We start from the raw sequence: 17,096 nt of genomic DNA, 5'->3' as shown, positions 1-17,096 counted from the left end.
TGTGTTAATGCACATGGAACACAGTTTACTTTGTTCTTCCATGCAGCAGCTCTTTCTGTGCTTGCAGGCTGCTGTTATGACCCCACTCAGTCTGCTCTTCTCAAAGCTAAACAATTTGTCCAACATGTATAAGGGCTGATTTTTAAAAGTGTTGAGCTCCTGCTGTTCCTGTTGCTTTTATTCTGGTGATTGAGAGTGAAAGAACTTCCCTAGAGTTGATGATCAAGCAGTATTGTCTGGTGCCCTTCAAATACTGATAGGTATGAAGGGCACAAAGGTGTTTATAGCTGTATATGTGCATTCTTGTCTCCACAATAAAAGTGTATTTACAGGACCTGTGAGCAGCCTTCTGACTGCATCCCCAGGGCAAGAGCAACTTCACAAAAAAAGCAGGTTTTAGTGGAAACTTGCCTGCCTTATGTGCCAGGTTTTGCTGAATCATTTGTACTAAAGCATTTTCTGTATTTCGTGCAACACATATCTTGCTCCATGGTTTTTTTTTTCATTTTAATTATTTTTATGGCTATTGTAAAAACGCTGTTCATGATTCCATGTTAACTATTTACTGTTGTTGCTGGAAAATATATCCTTGGAAGAGTGAACTGAAATTCTTTTCCATCCCAAAAGAGAAGATTGATTTCCTTCCTGTAATAGGCTCCTCTTCAGAAGAAGTTATGATTTTTGTGCTTACAGTACTGGAGCAGATTTCCACTTGGAAGACTGTTTTTATAGTGAATGCACTACAAAATATGATGCTATCATCTTGCAATAGTGTGCCAGGGCAGCTAGAGACAAGTTCCACTATACCTGCTCTTTGTCTCTCAATTTCCATAGTAAATAAAGTTTTCCTTGTGTCCATGTAGGCCCTTATGAAACCTCTTCTTCATGGCATCAGAGACTTTGGGTACAACTGGAATGCCAGCAATAATACCTTCATGTATTACTTCTCATAAACTTAGGGTTATATAGTCTGCATTTCTGTAGAAGAGTTTTTGAAATGTCTTTTTTTCTGCTTAAACCCTCTCTCCTAACCTTGAAAAATAACTTCCTCAGACAATACAAAGCTTCTCAGAGAGAATTTACAATTATAGAGTAAAAATAGCTGCTCTAGTTTTGGGCTACCTGTTATTGCTTCTTTTTGGGGGAAAAAAAAAGAAAAAAAAGTCATGGAAGGAAAAGAGAAAGAGAGGAGGAGGCTTTCATGTTATTTCTCTCTATGACTTTTTCAAATCCAACTTGTCCTTTATTCTTATTCATAAGATTTCATCAAACTGCTGGAAACAAGGCTAATTATGATGGACATTAACCTATGCAGGGACCATAAAGTATGAATACACAGGTCTCCTAATCTTGACAATTAACACTGAATTTCACCATTAGTAATAAAGCCGAAGTGCCTCATGGTCTGTACAGCAGCAGGCAATAATGTGCAAACGATGGAAGTGCACAATAATACAAATAATTTTAAACCTAACCTGACTATTTCCTTGTAAAAGCCTTCAATAATTATTCTGTCATTTATCTTTTCCTCCTTCTCTGGGTCAATAATTCATCTGTGCAGTGTGTATACTACAGCTTTTCTCTTTATACAAAGCTTACTGAAAACCCTGCCCTCCTCCTCCTCCCATTTAGACACACACTAAATGTTCCCTTGCTTAGCCAATGGATTGACATATTGAATTATAATCTTTATCAATGGTATTGATAGAAGTATATCCTGCTATTAGGACCTGTCTGTGTTTGGTTGACACAATCCCATCCATTGCTGCTCTAAGCATGCAGCAAATTCCACATTCTGTTTCCCTGCCACACAAAGTGAAGTCACCAGCAAGGGCTTTGGGTACAAGTGGAAAAGAGTACCAACAAAAGCTTAAGATGGTTGAAGGATCCCTTAAGACAAAATAAAAATGAAAGTGATTAATTTTAAATCCACATTGTAAATTTCACTTATCAATTACACAAAATTAAACAATAAAATATCACTTTGCCCAACAATATTATAGTATAAAATTAAATGGATTTGCATTTGGATTGGGGGCAGGAGTAAGCATTAGCCACTGCAGCAAGAAAGCACTTCCATAGTGCTGGGTTAATGGGTTACCTCCCTATCAGAAGTGAGAATATTTTCTCAGCAATGATTTTGGTTTGTGTGTGACATCAGTGTCCTGAGGGTTAATCCTGAAGGTCTGACAGCTGTCAGCAGTCAGGCACAGGTGCAGTGCACACACTTTAGGATCTCAGTACCCAGACACAACAGTCACTGCTGGTACTACAGCCAAGGGCTGCCCTGATCCTGTGTCTATCATCTGAAGCATTTCCCTTACCAAATGCAGCCTTTGGATTAGGTCCCAAAAGCCTACGCTCTTTTCACTTCAATCAAAGAAACCAGCTGAGGAAGTCAGGAGTGAATACCAGCCTTTATCAGGATCACAACCCAACAGTCTCACACACAGTGAGATGTCGTACAGAGACACCACATTTCTCAGTGAGAAATGCCTTAGCAAAAAAGTGTCAAAGAATTCACTTAGAAAAATCTTCTGGCTACAGCATTCATAAATAGCTTCATTCTTTTGGTCCTGACATCACTGCAATCCCATAATGAAATTGCAATTGAAGGAAGCTAATTTGTGCTCTAATTATATATTAGTCTGGGCTGAAAGGTTTCTGGACGGAAAAAGATTTTCTTCAGGCAATCTTTTATTCTGCTTATTGTATTTACTTAACAAAGAGCAGTCAGCTTTTATAGTGAATTCCCGTAATGGAGTTGAGCTGGAATGTTACCCAGCCAAGGGCAAATCTGTGCAGTCATTTTTGATGGGCTCTGATAAAAGTCTTTAACAAAAACAAGGATTGTTTGCAAATGTAGGAAGAACCAGGCCAAAAAGCTAACAGATGTGCTGCTGAAAAAGTTTAAAAAACTCTTCAGCTGGAATACCTTCCAGACCAGTGGTACTTTAGCAGGCAGATAGTTTGAGGAAATTCAAAGAAATACTTTGTCAATGATAAAGAAATTTCCCATGGAAATATTTTTTCTTGTGTCACTTGAAAGAATATATTCTTGGTCTGATTTTGATGCTTCTGCCACAGGATGAGAGGCCAACATTGTTCACAATGTGCAGGATGAAGAGCATTTTCACTGAGGAAATAGGTGAGGCTCAGCTGCCTATTTCCTCAGCCATAGCTGAGGCTTTCTAAGCAGAGAAGTACTTTAGGGTAACAACAAAGTTCTTCAAAGCTGTGAATCACCTTTGTTAGTTGTGTTTCTGTTTCTTCTGTCAAGTATGCACTCTGCTACTGTTGGTCCTTAATAAAGTCTCCTCAGTGTGTCAGAAGGAATTCAGCCTAAACAAAATAAATGTTCAGCTAAACAAACTAGTTATCAAAGGAAATAAAACACTTAAATATATATCTGTTTCTAATGTTTGTGTTAACTTCAGCTTTTCCCTATAGATAAATCCTGAGCCAAATATTAATCTAGTATAAGTCAGTATGAGTTCTCATTTTGCTGAATCTGCCCCGGCCTCTAATGCAGAGTCTGATCATGGCACTGGAAGTAAATGTCTCTGCCATACACTATCTGCAGGATAAACAGAAACTGCAGTTAAAAGCACTTAATATGAACACACAAGAGGGATTTCAGATAGTGTTCTTATTGAGTGAACAATAGCTTTCTGGGTACACCATAAGGGTTTTCCAAAAATCATATCAAAAACGGGTAGAATTACAAGCCATGGAAGTTTTTTGTGCCATCCATCACTGAGTTTTCTCTTAAGAATTCTGGTTCAGCCTCCACTGGGGAAACAAGTGAAGCAGATGATCTTGTCCATTAGAGCAGTGCTCATGTCCCTTCTTCCAGGGCTACCTGCCTACCCCATTCCCAGATGGACCATCCCCTGGGCTGTAGTGCTTGGGCACCACTTCTGGGAAGCACAGTCAACAAACACTACCTGGAGGCAGAAACCAGGAGGAGTGTGTGTTTGGAGTTTGCATGTGCCAGCTGTTAGAAATACATTGAGGTTCAGTAAACTGTGATGGTGCTGTAGAGTCACAAAATGTGCTGAGCTGGAAGGGATCCACGAGGATCATTGAGTCCAACCCCCAGTCCTGCACAGCACCATCCCCAAGAGTCACATCAAGTGCCTGAGAGCATTGTCCAAATACCTCTGGAACTCTCTCAGGCTGGTGCTGTGACCACTGCCCTGGGTCAGTGCCCAAATAACCTCAGGAGGAAGAACCTTTTTCTAATATCCAATGTAAACCTTCACTGACACAACTTCAGGCCATTCCTTCAGGTCTTAAAACCAAACAGACTTACCAAGATGTTTTGACCTGAGAAAAAGTGTGAAGTAGATGTGAATGCATTGACTGAGTACCTATTTTATGTGTATCTTTTCTTCTGTTTTCTTCTAGAAAAACTCAGTATACTGTCAACCTTCATAGCACCCTTCAAGTACCTGAGTCCTGGCCCAACCACCATGGAGGATGAAGACAATTTAAGTAAGCAATCTCTTTTCTCTATAGATGAACAATAAAGTTCAAAATTCAAATATCTACAGTGGAGGAGCAGTTGTGGAAAGGAGGTGGTTTTGAAGCTGTTGGCATGTCCTCATGTGAAATTACAGAAGGGAGATGGAAGGGACACACAAGGATCATCAAGTCCAGTTCCTGGCCCTGCACAGAATCATCAAATTGAGAATTGATTAACCAGGCTTAAATAAACCAGTTATAACCTAAAAATTAACCACTCTTGGCAAATTGGTGTTCTCTTGGGCCCTTACACCTCAGTCATGAGCCCATGACTGTACAGCTGGAGGAAAGTCCTGCCGGGTTTGAAGGAGTTGAGAAGTTTTCCAAACACCAGGAAGCCCAAGTGTGGCAGTTAGGAATTAATAACCCTCAGTAAGCCCTTCCATTTGTCACCTAGACGCAATTATTGTGTGTTATCCTGTCTGCTTATTGAAACACAACTTCAATCTTAAAAAAAAAGGAAGGGAAGCTTTCTGAACCAAATGAGCAATGTTTTAGTATCACCTACCAGATTGGTTTCTTTTGCAGCCAGACACATGCTGCCATGTTGCCCTATTAGAGCCACTCAGTGGGAGGAATTTGGTGTTTTTCCCTTGTTGTTGCTGATCTGCCTTGGTTTGGTCACGGTGCACCACCAAGGGGAAGAGCTGCTGGAGGAGTGAAGAAGCACAGCCTGCTATTTTCTGCTGCTGAGCATCACATGGACATCGCACTATTCTGCTGCATAGCAAAGGCAGGCAATTACAGATCTTAGCAAAGGCAAAAAAATTCCTGAAACTCCTTCAGAATGGCTCCCAGGAAAGCTGTATTTTCAGGAAGATGTGTGAGGAGTATACACACACACACAGAGGAAACATATTATGCACACGATGAGCTTGTGCAGGCACCTCCTGCGTAATAGTTCCCAAATGTGCTACTTAGTTATTTTTAGGTAATGTAGGAAGTTTGTACAAGCCAAACACTGTAACACCATTTTCTTATTGCTGCTGTAACACCAAGACAGCTTTGTGCCTGCGTGGGCTGTGAACCAGCTCACATGGACAGGGTAAGCTACGCTTTCTGAAAGAGAAACAGCAAATGTCACTGTTTTCAGGGTCATCCTACCCAGTTCTCCCTTTGGTCAAACATATGCTCCAGTGAAAAGGCAGCTATTTATTTCTTGGTACATAGAAAATGTTTTAGGTGTTACTATTCGAATCTTTAAATATTTTTTAAAAATGTGAATTAATTTAAATTCATCTGTATTTCTATTTTCACTTGCAGTATAGTGGCCTAAATCCCACTAAAGCCTATAGCACACATGTACCTCTGGAGTAATTCCATATTTTAAAGAGCTTCAGAGATTTGCTCTGAACAAGTGGAAAAAATTCTTCTGTGTTAACAATTTAACAGGAGCCCAGGAGAATGCTGGCAAGGTAGAAAAAGTGGGTTGCTTATCCCTGTAGTTTTCTGCTCCCTGAGCATCCTGTGGGAGCACTGCTTCCCTGACTGTGCTGTATCAATGGGCAGAGTTCCACCAGCTGAAATGGAAACAAATCCTGTTTCACATTCCCTTAGGCCTTCTTTACAAAGGGAGCCATGCAGTTTAACTACACCTGCTTTTTCAACAGGTGATTATTAGCCTACAGGCATGATTTTTGTGGTTTGTAATCAATTAATTAATACTGGAAAACTTATCAAAGGCACTATACCCCTTTGGAATGGAATTGTGGGTAAAATAATCATCTGTCCCTGGTGAAGGTCCAATCTTGAACATGCAAGGAAAGGACCACCCTATTCATCCCCAGAAGGCAGTGCCTAAGGATGTAAGAAATTGTTGCTAAGAATGTAAGAAATGTCACAGAGGATTAGAAATAGGAAGCCTAGCTCTGTACATGGTCTTTAGCACTTGTAAATGATGCTTTGAGAAAAAGGGCATTGAAATGGGGATCTTCCCCTTGGTATATCCTTCTAGCTCCTAGCAAAAATTTACTCTGCTAGAGCTTGGACCTGAATCATCATATTTCTTAGACATCAACAGAACTGTCCAGTCCTCTCCAGAGCTCATTGATACTTCTGATCTCAACAGCAGCCAGGAACAAGGAGTGATGTAGAGTGTTGTCAAAAAGTGCACCCTTTTATTGCTTCAAGCCTGCTGTCTCTAGTGGTGGGATTGCATGAAACAGTGAGCAATCATTCCCTGTTCACTGCTTAAACCTGTCTGCCTTTCATGGTGTTGCAAGCCTATGCCTGTCCCTGATCTTTAAATGTGCCATCCCCACTTTGCCATGGGATCAAGGCAGGTTATCACCAGCCACAGGTACTTTTGAATCCAGGTTGGAGCTCTAGCAGGAGCACAGGATTCCTGGGGATCTCGTTATGGAGTGCTGCCACAGGCACAGGCCCAGGGCAGCACACACCTCCCCAGTGTCCACAGAGGGAGCTGATGGTCCCAACACACTGATTTCAACCACTGCAGCAGTGAAGGACACATTCCAGACTCAAATTCAATGTACTGAGGGATGTTCAGTTATGAGCATATTGGTCAAATTCCTCTTCAGACAGCATGAGGCCCCAGAGCTTTTGTTTCCAGTGTGAGACACAGCCTCACACTGTGAGACAGACAGCCCTGTCTCTAAGAAAAAAGTGCATATCTCATTTCAGGAGGCAGAGCTTCAAGCAATCCTTCACCAAAACAATTTCCTTATTTTTGTTTTGAAAACTATGTCTATTGCTATCATTTTTATTTCTCCAGGGCCTAAAATGTTCTGGCTCTGATTCAGGAAGGCATGTCCTTAGGTCTGTCTCTGCCATGGGCTGCCCACATTTTCTGCTGCCTGCCATTCTTTGCTGACTTGGGCAGAGAGCACCAGAATTTGAGTATCAATCTAAGTCAAGTGATTAGATCATTTGAATAATTTCCCTCTTTGGTAAGATCTGTAGTGGACATGGATTTCAGAGTTATTTCAGAGAGTTAGGTGGGCAAAGTAGAGTATGTTCATTCTGGAGCAGCTAAAGACAATGGCAGTTACCTTTCACAAATATTCATCTTCCCTTTCAGCAAAGTCCTGTACTTTTTTCACTGGTAGTGCTTCTCTCTGCAGTGTGCTGTTACACACCAACAAAGTCTAATGACACTGATTTTAACCACCTGAACCCTGTGAGCTGCCAGGGAGTGCTCACCAGCAACAGAGAAATCATGGCTTACCTAGACTTTTTACATGAAGATTTAAAAACACGTAAGTGTGGTTTCATGTGAGAGAAAAGAGTGATTTCCCTTGTTAGCTTCAAGTTTATCATTCCAAAGTCAAGAATATCAACCTAAAAATCCCAGCAGAAATGTTCCCAATTCTTGGTTGGGGAATCAGTAAGTGTATGAAAATACCATCTTGCTTGCAAGAGGAGACTGCCCTACATTGCCTTTGATGTCAGAGCTGTCCTTGGACAGGGGTGCCATGGCTCTGGCTCCTGTGTTCATACCTACTGCTCCTGAGTCAAGATTTTTTTGCTTTCAAGTGTTCCAGGAGTTAAGGAAGTCAATCCTGCAGTCAATGTGATATAGATGAACAGCAAAGATGCACTCTACATAAGCAATCCATGTTTACTAAACATTTCTAAAGACAGTGACTGCCTGTCTCAGAGCTATCAGTTGAATCAGGAGTTGGCTATAATACAGATATTGCAAATTCTTATTTTTAATATCACAACTTTTCAATAATATCTCCATTGTGATTCAGTAGTAAAGATGCCAGCAAAAAATGAAGATGCCTCCTACTACCTCTCCTTTCCCATCCTCCCTGGAAGCTGGCTTGGCAGCAGAATAACCTTCAGCAGGAACAATATTATCTCTTCAAATGTAGCGTGGAGTATCGGATGGTTAGTTCTGCAGAGCCCTTAAGACCCAGAGACATAGTCACTGTCATTATTAGTGATGCATTATAGTTCTGAAATGCTCTTGATGATGCAAACTCTCTAGGTTAACTCTACTGTGCATAATGACCAAAAGGAGAAAAACATGAAAGAGCAGTCAGAATATTGAGGAATAATGCATAAATAAATGTATTTCACTAACTGCTTTCCTTTCTCCCATTCAATTACTGAAGCAAATACAAGATCACAATGTCTCCCGTTGCCTGTGAAACTGCAAAAATCAATTAATCAAGTTACCTGGGGAGATATTACAGAGCAAAGCTGCAGGACTTTTTTAGAAATCTTACTAAATAAATTAGAAACTATTGCCAAAAAACTATATTTTCCTTCTTCCTTTTTTTTAAACTCCATCCCCTTTCAATGTTATTATTCTCCAACCTTTCATCATGGGAGAGCCGTAATTTATTATCTTATTTTTTTTCCCCAAATGTAAAGAATATATTTGGGAGAGTCAAGAACAAAGACATTATGAGAAATAACAAGACTGAAAATGATCCACAGTTTTGCATTTTCCCTGTGTGTATCCTCTGACTTACCCCTTTCCTTTTAGTGCTCTTCATTTCTAAAATTGCTCGTGATTGTTCTATTACAGCTGCTTACAGTATTTATCTTGTGTAGTTTGGTGTCATTTGCCTGCTTTGTCTGATTTTCACAATAGAAGTACATGTGCCACCATTAGAGAGGTAATCTTATGTCTGCTACACAGAGGTCTCATAAAAGACACATTTCAAAGACTTCCTATTTCAAAGATACCTGAAAGTATAAAGTAATTTCACATTTCCTGGCAGCTGCCAGGGATCACACAAGTCCATCAGGCTCACAGACTTTCTGAGGCACTCACTGAGTTTAGGCTGCTTCTGCTTTACAGGCCATGATGACTCTTGGCTGCTGCAGCTCCTACTGAGATCTGGGCAGAACTGAGCTGTTTCCTGGTGTTTCAGGACCAGGTGCTCTGGTTGGCTGTAAGGATACTTGCACAGATTTTCTTCACTGTTACAAGGCTAAAATACACCATAAACACAGGCCTGTCAGCACTGTGCATGCCTGACTTTGTCCACACATCCTTTGTGCTTCATCTCTGGAAGTTTTACGCCTGCATCTCTGCTTTTTTTTTTTCACTTCATCAAGGCAAACTCTGTTGGCCAAAACATGAACTAGACAATTTTATAGACCCAATTTAAGACAAATAAGTAACGATTATTTTGTGGTTTTAGTTGATCATTGTTTATTGAGGGTGGTTAAGGTAAGACATTAAGGTCATACATTCATGTTCACAAATCCACCATGAAAGAAAAAACAGATGGAATAAAACAATATGAATGATAAACACAAATAACCTCTTGAGTTTTCCCATTCAGTGGTGCATAATCAATACAAATTCTTTTCAAAGCTGAATATTGTGTGAAGCAGGAGCTATCTTTCTTTTCATGCTTCTTGACTACAGTATCATTATGTACCATAATTGGCTCTGTAAAAACCTATTAGGTTAAGATGAGAGAGGAGGTGTGAAATACAGAACCAAACCTGTTTCCTCCTAAAAAAATATGTCTGCGTCAAAATATTTTGCCTTTGCATTATGAAATACACACAACTAAAGAGATATCTTCTGAGTGGGATGAAAATATGAGAAAGGGTCAGGACAGAAAATGGCCAGAGACACTGCCAAGCTGGATAGAGGAAGTTAAAGCTGATATTCCCTTTTCCTTCAGAGCAGAGTCTCTATAGATAGAGTTGTGAACTCAATGAGAAAACAGCACATTATCCTTGTGCCTTAGTTATCATGATCTTTTAAATGTCTTGTTTCCAGAGAGGTTGGTTTAAAGATGTCATATTTTATACAGCTGAATACCCTATGATGAAATTATTTTTTCTCTGTTATGTAGATCTTTTGCTTTTCTTTCCTTCCTCACCTGTCTTCATTCTGTCCCCTTAGCTTCAGAAAGTAAAAATTAACTAGTCAGTAAAACCTTCATTTGGCATGTTCTGCCTCAGCAAAGCACTGCAGAAGAGAGCTCTTTGGTGACAATTCTGGTTAGACATAGACCCAGGCTGGAAGCTCAGTGTGTGCTGCAGAGCTTTCAGGAGAGGGAGCCTAAAGACTCAGTTCTGCAAATGGGCCCCCACACATGGCATTTGTGCCACAATTATTACTCTTGTCTAAGCAGTGGCCCTCTTTCTGTGGAACAACTTTCATGAGTGCAGGCTTAGTGCTCTGATGGGAAAAAGTCTTTTGATATTAAATACAAGTGTAATATTTCAGGATACAAAGGAAGTTTTTAATCATGATGGCTGGTTCCACATGATCTCCACAGGCTCCTGTGCATATGTTGGCCCAGCCTGACACTGGGGTGCAGCACAGACAGTGCCCCAGCAGGAGTTTCTCAAAGCTTAGCCAGCAGCTCACCCCTTCCATTCTTACCAACTTACATTGTCAGAGTAGAGAGAAAACCAAACGTGGCCATGCCCCTACAGAAAGCAGGAGGACTCTCTGTCCCCTAAGGACCACAGGGACCTTCTCTGTGCATGGGACTGACACAGCCTATGCAGGTGGCATGATAGTGTCTGACAATAACAAACCAAAACCTGGGGAAGGCTCCATGCCCAGCAGTGTCTGGAGTAAGGCAGGCAGCTGCACAGTGCTCTGCTTGGAAAGGGATCAGGTGCATCACTCCTGGGATGGGTTGCCTTGTAGGTTGGTTACACCCATATTCACTTTCTCCATTTATCTCTGTCCCAAGAAATGCACAGGAGGACTGGAGGATGTGTCAGAGATGCAAGACATTTAAACAAACTCATCAGAAATTTTATAGGATGGTTATTTAGCCAGCAGCACATCTTGTGTCTCATTAAGGACATCAGTGGGATGACTCTCCGTGCTCAGCCATGCCTCTGCTGTGGCACAGAACACTCACTGCCCTGCAGCACATTGCACAGGCATGGTCCAGGGCAGGGAGGATTCATTGGTTCAACAACAGAGTGCTCCCCCTTCACAGCTCCCCACTGGCATTTCATTCCCTTCCTGGCACTCCTGGCAGTCACTCTCTCTCTCCTGTTGCTTTTCTTTGACACAGATCCTTTACATCAGTAATTGTTCCCATCATGATGTTCTGGCTTCTCCTGGTCTCACTGGGATTTATCTGCAACTTTTGCAATATTAGTTGTTGCTGATGCAGAAACTAAGAGTATCTGCAATTGAGTTTGACAGAAAGGCACTCACTAAACTGGGATTTGAGTCCGGACCAAATAATTGTTTCAAATGCAATGAAGGTCTGTCAGATCATTTCGTAGTCTGGATTCATTAGGTTGACAATGCAAGAGGCTATGGTGTGAGCAGAGACAGTCAATGTATTCATTGCAAATAGATTATTCAATGCATTGGCCCATTTTTCTGTTTGTGAATCATTTCTGATTTCTAATAATGTGTTCATAAGCATTCAGCCACATGGATTATAGAACAATTGTCATCCTAAGGGAATTTTGCAAACTACTTACATTTTACTAGTAATTATCAAGCAGTTCATATAAGTCACATGGCATCCATTATGCTTCATCTTTGAATGATGTAATCTTTTCTTAAAACAGAAGGCTAATGACTAATAGAATCAGACCTTTAGGGACAAGTAAACATTCAGAACATGCGAAAAAACTGTGCTAGAAATAATAAACCAACCATTATACAGATATTTAAGGAAAACTCCTAAAAAGGGCTTGGCAACTATTTCTTTTTTTTTTTTTTTTCTTTTTTGGCTATTCTGACAGCCCTAGGCATAATGTCAGCGACGATGATGACAATTGTAATGTGAGTTGTTTCCTTTCTTTACTGACAGGTACCAGCAGTGCAGAAGTAAAGGAAAATCGAAACATTGGCAACTTGGAGGATCATCCAATAGCATCTACTGATAGGGCAAGAGGGGGAACAACTAGCAGTAAGAGAAAAAGACCCTTAGAGGAAGGCAATAATGGCCATTTCTGCAAACTTCAGCTTATCTGGAAGAAAGTTTCATGGTCAGTGACGCCAAAGAACGCTCTGGTTCAGCTACACGAACTCAAACCAGGATTACAATATAAAATGGTGTCCCAGACAGGTCCAGTGCATGCTCCAGTCTTTGCTGTTGCTGTGGAAGTAAATGGACTTACATTTGAAGGCACGGGCCCCACAAAAAAGAAAGCCAAAATGCGGGCCGCAGAGCTAGCTCTGAAGTCATTCGTTCAGTTCCCCAACGCCTGCCAAGCCCACTTCGCCATGGGGAACTGCATCAGCCCATCCACGGACTTCACTTCCGACCAGGCCGACTTCCCAGACACTCTGTTCAAGGAGTTCGAACCATCCACGCACAGCCAGGACTTCTCGGTCTACAACCCCGTCAACAACGAGCTGCTCTCCACCGCCTACCGGCACGGGCGCCTGCTGTGCCACACGCTGGACCTGGTGGGCCACGCCAAGCCGGGCAAGCACCGCGCGGCCAAGGCCGAGAGCGAGAAGAACCCGGTGGTGCTGCTCAACGAGCTGCGCTCCGGCCTGCGCTACGTCTGCCTCTCGGAGACCGTGGAGAAGCAGCACATCAAGAGCTTCGTGATGGCCGTGCGAGTGGACGGGAGAACGTTTGAAGGCTCGGGACGTAGCAAGAAGCTGGCCAAGGGGCAAGCGGCGCAGGCGGCCTTGCAGGCCCTCTTTAACATTCGACTGCCCAGCCACATTCCCAGCAGGAGTAAATGTCACCATTTGCCACAGGTGAGAGCTCCTGGGTAGCTGCCACTACGTTGGAGGAACTCTTAAAATGAGTGGGATCGCTGTAGCTGTTGTTGGTCTTCCCAATGGTTCCTCTCGTGTTACAGCAGGTGTCGTGCCACAAAACCACCCTTTTCCCATAGAAAGGCTGTTCTGGTTTGAAAGCAAAACCAGTGAGAGACTCCGAGTCAGAAATAAAATTTATTAGGAAAAGGGAAAAGGAAAGCCAAAATACATGCAATAATACAAAAGAAAAACCACTGACATGGTCAGAATACAACCTGACACCCTGTTGGTCTGGGTGTTGGTAGTAGTCCAGTTGGATTGGTGGCTGCAGTCCTCCTGGAGTGGCAAATGTGGTTCTGTTGGAGCAGTGATCCTGTAGAAAGGGTGTAGTCTTCCTCTGAAGATCCAGTGGAAAAGACAGCCGTTCCTCTGGAAATCCAGAGGAAAGACTGACTGCTCTGTCCCAAAACCCAGATTATATCCAGGTGGGGATGCTTAGCTACTCCCCCCTGGGCTGATATTGTTCTGAGTTCTGCTGTGGGTCCTTGATTGCCCATTAAACAGAAATGGCTCCCAAAGTGAGTTATCTCTGAGTCATGCTGCAAGACATTGATGGGCCCATTGACAGGAAATAAGGACAAACAATGCCCCTCCTGGTTTCAGCAGTTCTTGAGGATGGGAATAGAATACATCTTTATATTGTAATCTAGGACAAAGACCCACAGGCAAAAGCTTGGAAATAGTATCCTGAAATCATTGGGTACAATTTGAAGCTCATTCCATGGGAGGCATAGAGGAGAAGGCAAAATATAAGGGGAAATACCAACATTTCACTTTGCTAGAGACAACAGTAGTGATACAAGCAGAAAACTCAGGTAATTCTGTGGTACTGCATCCTTCTTAACAGAGAGGAGCTCATATATAAAGGGGTGCTCCATCTCATCCTTTTGGAGTTAATATTTGATTAGGACCATGCTATTCAGAGAAGGCATCACTGATGAGGAATGTGCCTGTGTCAGAGAAATTCTGCCACTGGAAAAGTTAAGCAATTTTGTTGATTATAGTCTTACTATTGGGGGTTATTTTTTGTTCAGTTGGTTTGATTTCAGGGCTTGGGTGTTTTTGTTTTGTTTTTTGTTTTCACATATGCCTCCAACAGCACAAGGTTGGAGGCATACTGAAAGTTCTGAAGATTTCCTGGAACAAATGTAGAGATTACTGCTGTATTCATATAGAAAATATAGATCTGAGGTGCATACTTAGCACATGAAAATTTAGTAGTTGGTGATACACCAAAGACTATCTAAGCATTACTCAGACTTGTGTCAATTTTCTGAGTTCACAGGAAGTCAGGATTTGCAGACACTCTGAAGCATTACATGGGTTCAAGTAATTTATGGATTTGTTTGCACTACCAGGAAAGGTTTGATTCATCAGCACCAGGAGGTGATCTACAGCTACAAAGCTCCCTTTATGAAGGGAGCTGTTAATGTCCAGGATTTAATGCAAAGCACTAGGAGCACTAAGAGTCATTCTGCTGTTGGCTTGCTGTGAGACCCTAGGCAAGTCATTTAAATTCAATATGCCTGTAATAAAAATGAGCATATTATATAAAAGAACACTTCAAGATCCTTAAATAGTGTGTAAATGCAAATTATGAGTAGCAATTCTCATTAACATTAGTAAAGATGGTCATTATATGTTCAAGGAGTTTGATAGGAGATTAATCCTCTAGGTAACATGACTGCCTGCAGGACCCAGGAATTATAGTTGGTGACCCAGAAGTTTCCTTTCTATGTTTCCAAAAAGAAAACATGTCAAATGTGAGAAATTCTAAAATACACCGTAATCCTCCACTTTTCTTTTACTTCCAGGTTGCAAACTCCATGGACCATTGGGATAATAACATAGTTCAATAATAACAGTGATCTTCTAAGAGAGTGCTTTGCAGGCATTTTGGAAACCTTAGCCAACATGACAGTTTCACCTTTCCAGTGCTCCTTCAAGTACACACAGTTTTAAATGAGATACCTCTAGTGTTTCCTACCCAAATGAATTCTGGTTATAAGTAATCCTGTTCTGGTGGTTGCTTTGCTGCCTCCAGTGAACTTTGCTGGAGGTGTCAGCAGGTAAATACCATGTACTTATTGACCTCTGGTTTGTCATGTTCTGAAACTACGCCACAGGGATCATTGCCACAGTTCTTGAGCCCTCTGAAATATTCCCTGGTGTCTTGGCTTCACACTCACCTTCTGCCTGAATATCACATTTTACTTCAGTCTCCAACTGTTCATTAAGTGACGTTCTCCAGTGTATGTTCCCTTTTTTATGGCCTTTTCTCCTTTCTGTAGACTGCTGCCCTCCTTATCTTCTCCTCTTCACTGTTCTGGAAGTATAAATGTCAGTGAAAAGGTGTCACTGAACTTTCTCCATCGGTACTTCTTGAGTGATTATGTATTGTCTAACTAAAAGATGACTTTTAATGCCAGCATTCAGCACATTAATTGAGAGATAAGCCTTAACACTGATTTCTTCTGACCTCCATACAACTGTTCTCATCAACAGATATAGCAGCTGTGACACAAAACCTGAGTTTGTGTTACTCACTAAATCATAATTCAAATTCCACAGAAACCAACAGACTTGCTTCCACTGACTTCAGCATTAAATCCAGAAGCATCTTCTCCTGTTCTCTCTGTGTAATGCAGTACCTCATCAAGTGACTGCCTTTGCTCACTGCCTCAGTCAGCTCATCTGGTCTTTGGTCAGCTGAAGTGAGCTGCACTCACAGAGGAGAGTGCAGCTCCCAATAGCTGCGGTCAGAGCCAGCTGCTCCAAGCGTTGTTTTAGCTCCTTATTGTCTCCCTGATCTTGTGGGAGCCACATTTTCAAAGACATGCTTCAAGCCAAGTTTTCAAAACTATTCCTATTTAGAAGTCTTGGTTTATGTCCATAAGTGTTTAAAAGCAGGAGAGCACCCTGAAACCCAAATAGCTACAGAGTAGAATTTGAAATATTAGGAGGGATTAATTTCTTCACAGAATTGTCCTATGCCACCATTCAATTTTTTAATGTTCTTCCTTGTATTTGTTAGACTATCAAACAGCTAACTCATTGGTAATGAGAACAGGCAAACAAGATCAGCTGTAAGAGTTTCAGCATATTTTGAGTATTTTGTGGAATCCAGGAGTGTGTTTTTCTTCTCTGTTTGTCCTTTCAGAGAGTATTCCAATTTTGTACATCTCTGCTCCTATTTGCCTTGCTGTTATCAGTGGCATTAGGAGGCCACAATTTGGCTTTCTGTGGTTACAGCCTGACAGGAAACAGGAAATAGCCAAAAGTTTTGGGTTTCACAGCATACAAGAAAGTTTTAAAAAAAATCAGATGTCCTAATGAGCTGGGCATCCAAATAATTGACATTTCTGCCTTGCTCATCAGGGCTCCCAGGGGACCTGGTGTCCCTCAGCCTGGCCCTTGGGTGTGCCAGACAGACACTTTTCTGCTGACTAAGGGAGATTCAATGTAAAATGTCAAAAGAGGAACAACAAGAGGAACTACCCAAAGGAGAATGTAGCCAGGTGGGGCTTGGCCTCTTCTCCCAAGCAACCAGCAACAGGAAAGAGGACATGGTCTCAAACTGTGCCAGGGTGGTTCCAGTTGGACATCAGAAAGAATTCCTTCCCTGAGGGGGTGGTTAAGCATTGGAATGGGTTGCTGAAGGAGGTGGTGAAGTCACCAACCCTGGAAGTGTTCAAGAAATGATTGGATGTGGCACTTAGTAGTGTGGTTTAGTTGGCATGGTGATGGTTAGTCAAAGGCTAGACCTGATGATCTCAGAAATCTCTTCCAACCTTAATGATTCTGTGACTCTGTGATTCTGTATGTCCAGTTTGTCCTGAGAGGTGCTGTCTACACAGGAGGCTTC

General features: G+C 41.7%; 1 protein-coding gene across 1 annotated transcript in view; it reads left to right on the top strand.

Moving 5' to 3' along the window:
• The window catches only part of ADARB2 (adenosine deaminase RNA specific B2 (inactive)), a 307,043-nt gene that overhangs the window by 192,947 nt on the left and 97,000 nt on the right, over positions 1–17,096 (top strand). The window contains exons 2-3 of the mRNA XM_050970900.1: positions 4,411–4,497; positions 12,264–13,168. Of these exons, the coding sequence (XP_050826857.1) occupies positions 4,411–4,497; positions 12,264–13,168 (992 nt within the window). The remainder of the gene's footprint in view (positions 1–4,410; positions 4,498–12,263; positions 13,169–17,096) is intronic.

This window comes from Serinus canaria, chromosome 2 (genome assembly GCF_022539315.1).
Source record: "Serinus canaria isolate serCan28SL12 chromosome 2, serCan2020, whole genome shotgun sequence".
Lineage (NCBI taxonomy): Eukaryota > Metazoa > Chordata > Aves > Passeriformes > Fringillidae > Serinus > Serinus canaria.
Note: the sequence above shows the minus strand (reverse complement) of the source record. Positions and strands in the feature narration are given on the sequence as shown.